Source organism: Centruroides sculpturatus, unplaced genomic scaffold (assembly GCF_000671375.1).
Source record: "Centruroides sculpturatus isolate CEXI.00-Female unplaced genomic scaffold, Cexi_2.0 scaffold119, whole genome shotgun sequence".
Taxonomy (NCBI): domain Eukaryota; kingdom Metazoa; phylum Arthropoda; class Arachnida; order Scorpiones; family Buthidae; genus Centruroides; species Centruroides sculpturatus.
In genome coordinates, this window is record NW_019384338.1 from 287643 (window position 1) to 291947 (window position 4305).

General features: G+C 28.3%; 1 protein-coding gene across 1 annotated transcript; it reads right to left on the bottom strand.

Annotated features, from left to right (window-relative positions):
• Positions 1-1618: 1618 nt before the first annotated feature.
• Positions 1619-2413, bottom strand: LOC111632829 (neuroligin-4, X-linked-like). Its single transcript, XM_023377361.1, has one exon. It carries the CDS (start codon positions 2057-2059, stop codon positions 1619-1621), a length of 441 nt encoding a protein of 146 aa, XP_023233129.1. The 5' UTR covers positions 2060-2413.
• Between the last annotated feature and the right edge of the window lie 1892 nt (positions 2414-4305).

Below are 4305 nucleotides of genomic sequence, written 5' to 3' on the forward strand. Positions count from 1 at the left end.
ATATTTTATGATAAATCTCACAACAAAAATAATTATGTATTTTCTTTAATTCTTAATTTATCAAACATAAAATTTTAAATTAAATTTTCAAACAAAAAAATAATAATTCTGTTTTAAATTCAAATTTATTTCTCCATATTTAATTAAAGTAAAAACAATTAGAGTGTAATAATAAATGATAAATAACATTTATAATAAAATCAAAATAATTGTAATTATTTTGATTATTAAAAACAATGAAGGAGAATAAAAAAAAAGTTTAAAAAGTTACTATTAATTTTTAAATTACTTATTGAAATGACATTAAAACATGCATTTATTCAATTAATAACGCATTAAACAAATTTCATATTCAAAATAGGATATTTGTGCCTTGAGGGATATTTCTACAAGAATTTTCTCAGTACTTCTATTTAAATTTTCATTACAAGTAGCTGCAGTTTCATGCTAACTTATTCAAAATGGTCTTTAATAAATAAACTGATAACCTTTTGACAAAGTTTAAAAAGTTACTATTAATTTTTAAATTACTTATTGAAATGACATTAAAACATGCATTTATTCAATTAATAACGCATTAAATAAATTTCATATTCAAAATAGGATATTTGTGCCTTGAGGGATATTTCTACAAGAATTTTCTCAGTACTTCTATTTAAATTTTCATTACAAGTAGCTGCAGTTTCATGCTAACTTATTCAAAATGGTCTTTAATAAATAAACTGATAACCTTTTGACAAAATTTGATCTAGGGCAAGTTTAATCCCTTAATACGTTCTGTAATCTGCTTCCTAATCAAATTAAATATTAAATAACTAAATAGGAAGACAAACGGACAAACATACATCATAAATTTATAAAACGGTGTTAATTAACAATAATAACAGTTTAAATCTGACTTAACGTTAAATCTTCATAATACAATAATCTTATTAAATTAGTAATTAATGGGGTTACTCGTAAAAAAAATAATAATATTTAATATTTATTTATATGTATGTAAATGACACTTAGAAAAATCAGAAAGAAAATCGAATATTATAATGAAAAAAATAGCCTAAGTAATGTTAGGGTTTACTCTTAAGAAGATTAAACTTAATCATAGACTTAATATACTCTAACTTATTTTGTCTTACATAATGGGATTAGTAAAATTTATGTGAACAATACAACAAAGGGGTAAAAAAAATCTATCCATTGTCATAGCAACAGAATAAAATTGGTTAAAATTGTATATTGGTTTCTGTTCCAGATGTAAAAGGAATTTACTTCTCTAGCTATCTTTTGGGAAGAGATAATGTTTTACCATTATTAAATAAAATTTTTTCTTCTTCGTTTAATTCTTATCTGCATAGGAAAAAAAGAGAAAAAAAAAATAATTTAGACGAGTAATTAATGACCGAAGTTTAGTCATAATAATTATTTTTATAATCGCAATTTCGTTTTATTCTATTGTAATATATATAATGTTTTTCTTCAATTATATAATCATAATTAAAAAAAGGGCTAAAATATGAAAGTTCATTATTAAAATACTTCNATAATAATAATAAATTTGAAAGTGTAAAAATAAATTTAAAAAAAACAGAAAATCTTTATGAATAAGTTTCCTTAAAGTTTACTCACCAGATGCGGGCGTATAGATGTTGAGATGGAGACAATCTTCGCTCTGATTGACGAGATAAGGGAGCAGACGTCGAAGATATTGAAGTCGACCCCAAGGCATCCTGCGAAGAGCCTCTGTCTCATTGGCAATATCCGGAAGACGTTGAGGACAGACGGAACCAAATTGGTCCGCATTCCTCACACCCTTCCAATGAGATGGGGTCACAGGTGGCATGAATCGTAGGGAACCTACAGGTGCACTTGCATACGGAATACCCAAAAATACTTCGACGGGTTGAAGACGTCGATTGGGAAAAGTCACAATGGTACCACGTAACTCACCATATTTGGTGGTCACCACACTTTTACTAGGACGCCTATCAGCGAGCACGTGCTGGCACCAAGCCAAAATTAAAGTAGTAAAAATCAATGGTTTCATTCCTAGGAAAAACATATTATTATTATTTTTTGTTCTTAGCTCCTCAGCTGTTATATAAACACTCAGGATACTTTATGATATGCAAATATCTGTAGATACAGTGTAACGGAAAGTCCGTATTCCAACATAGTGTCCAAACGTTAGTTGAATAGTATAAATTACGTCTTTCCCTCTTGAACGGTATCCATCGCATCCGTTCGCCTTCCATTCAGACGGAGCATGGTGTGTTCTCCACGTTTCTATCTTGCAGTGCGGCAAATGGCGAATAGAGAAAAATTTAGTCGGGTGGAAAATAGCGAGACCCAGTATCGGAAATCAACTCTGTTCGTCCATTGTTTACTGTGAGGCAGCAGCCTGCAAGCTGTCGTGCCTGCAAGACAAAGAATGCGCGGAGCAGATGAACCGAGCATGCTCACTACCAGCTCTGTTTCTGACGAATGGCTGATGGGACTTTCCCAGTATGCCAGGAACAAACCATGAAACTATCGCTGATCAGAAAAGAATGAATAATGTGTCCGAATAAACAGCTGATTTTAACATTAATTCCCCCTTTTCCCCCTCTTTAAAGTCGTTTTCCCTTCATTGTTAAAAACATAGAAAAAAAAGAAGAGGAAAAAAGAAATTCATGCTAAAGCACTAAGCGAATGAGAAATAAATGCATCAGATTCTACTCAAAGATATGCAAATAAATTGAAAATAAAAATAAATAAATAAATATAAATTCAATAAATTCAAACGCATTTTCTTTAAGCCCGTGTTTGCATTATTTAATAAATATTTTATAGGTTTTTCTCGGAGTTACAATTATTTATTATCCTTAAAAACTTTTATCTGAATATGTTAACAAGACTAGTTCTCGTGTAGAAAAACGAACAAGAAGAAGAAGAAGAAAAAAAAAAGAATTAAATTTCCTTTTTTTATTGGAAACTTCTTGATCTAATTTAAATATCCTACGTCGTTTCTGCTAAGAATATTTTTTGTTTATCAGTAACTTGATCTCTTATAAAGAGAAATCATGTCCAAATGACAGAAGTAATTCATTTTTCTTCAGATCTTTGGTCAATTTATTCCTTAGGTCAGCTTAAACGTAATAACAGGGGGAAAAATAATAAATGGGGAAAAAGAAATTTTATAGTTTATATCTATATATATATATATATATATAAAAGATTTTGGTTAAAGTAACCGTTTAAAAAAGGGAAGAATATATCATTCACGTTATTACTCGATATCACTCTTAAAAGTTAATTCTTCAGGGATATTTTCTTAGCTTATATCCAACAATCCACACGTCAGCTGTTAGAATAATGGATATAATAATGAGTTTTAACTAATTACTACTAAGTTTGACTGCTTACAGTTAATGAATGGTTATAATTTCGGTTAAGTAGATCGAGTCGTGCCAGAATACATAATTAACTACTGTAAAACACAAGAGATTTTTTTGAAAATGCTAATTCAATATAAATTTCTCTCCTTTTTTTTTCCTTGGTTTGAGGTGGTTAGAATATTTTGATTGGCATATTATATAAAATTGTTTTCATAAAAATATTTTCTTGCCATTGAACTTACTTGTCTTTTTTTATGTATCGAATGAATGACGTCTATTGAGACTAGCGAAGAAAAGGAAGTTAAAAGAAAAACAACTTGTTTCTTTGAAGGTTAGATTAGATTATTTTGGTAGGTTTGTGGTATTAGTTAGTAGCTGTTACAATAATTGAAAGAGAATTGTAAATAGATCTACCGGCAAGTGATGTCATGGCAACAGTTTCAATCACTTACAAATAAATTAGCCATTACTTTTCTTGAGAATGTACAAAATTACCTTTTATCAAATTAAATTCGAAAATAATATATATATGTGTGTGTGTATGTGTTTTTTTTCTTATTATTAAAAATTGCTTGAGTGTGAAAAAAGTATTATTTCTTACTGTTTTCGAATAGGTTGTCGATATTGTATCACACAGGATTAGTTTTATTGATTATCTGTCATTATATCAACAAGTTGATGGAGAAGTTTTCCAAATAAAAAATAACACTTTCTACAACAAAATAAATCTATATTTTGACATCCAGATTTTCGAATTTTTGACTTGTAAAAAGCATTGAATTAATGGAGATAAATTGCTTCGTTTTTATATAAATTGTTTTTTTTTTTTTATATTTTAAATGTATAAAACTTTGGGTTCAAAATCTATAATTATTTGTGAAAAAAATTGTTAATATTATCGAATTACCTTTCTAATTTTGGGCCATGAAAG

What these genes read in the sequence shown, in the direction of transcription:
- LOC111632829 (XM_023377361.1), bottom strand. Translation starts at nt 2,059, where the DNA reads ATGTTTTTCCTAGGAATGAAACCATTGATTTTTACTACTTTAATTTTG.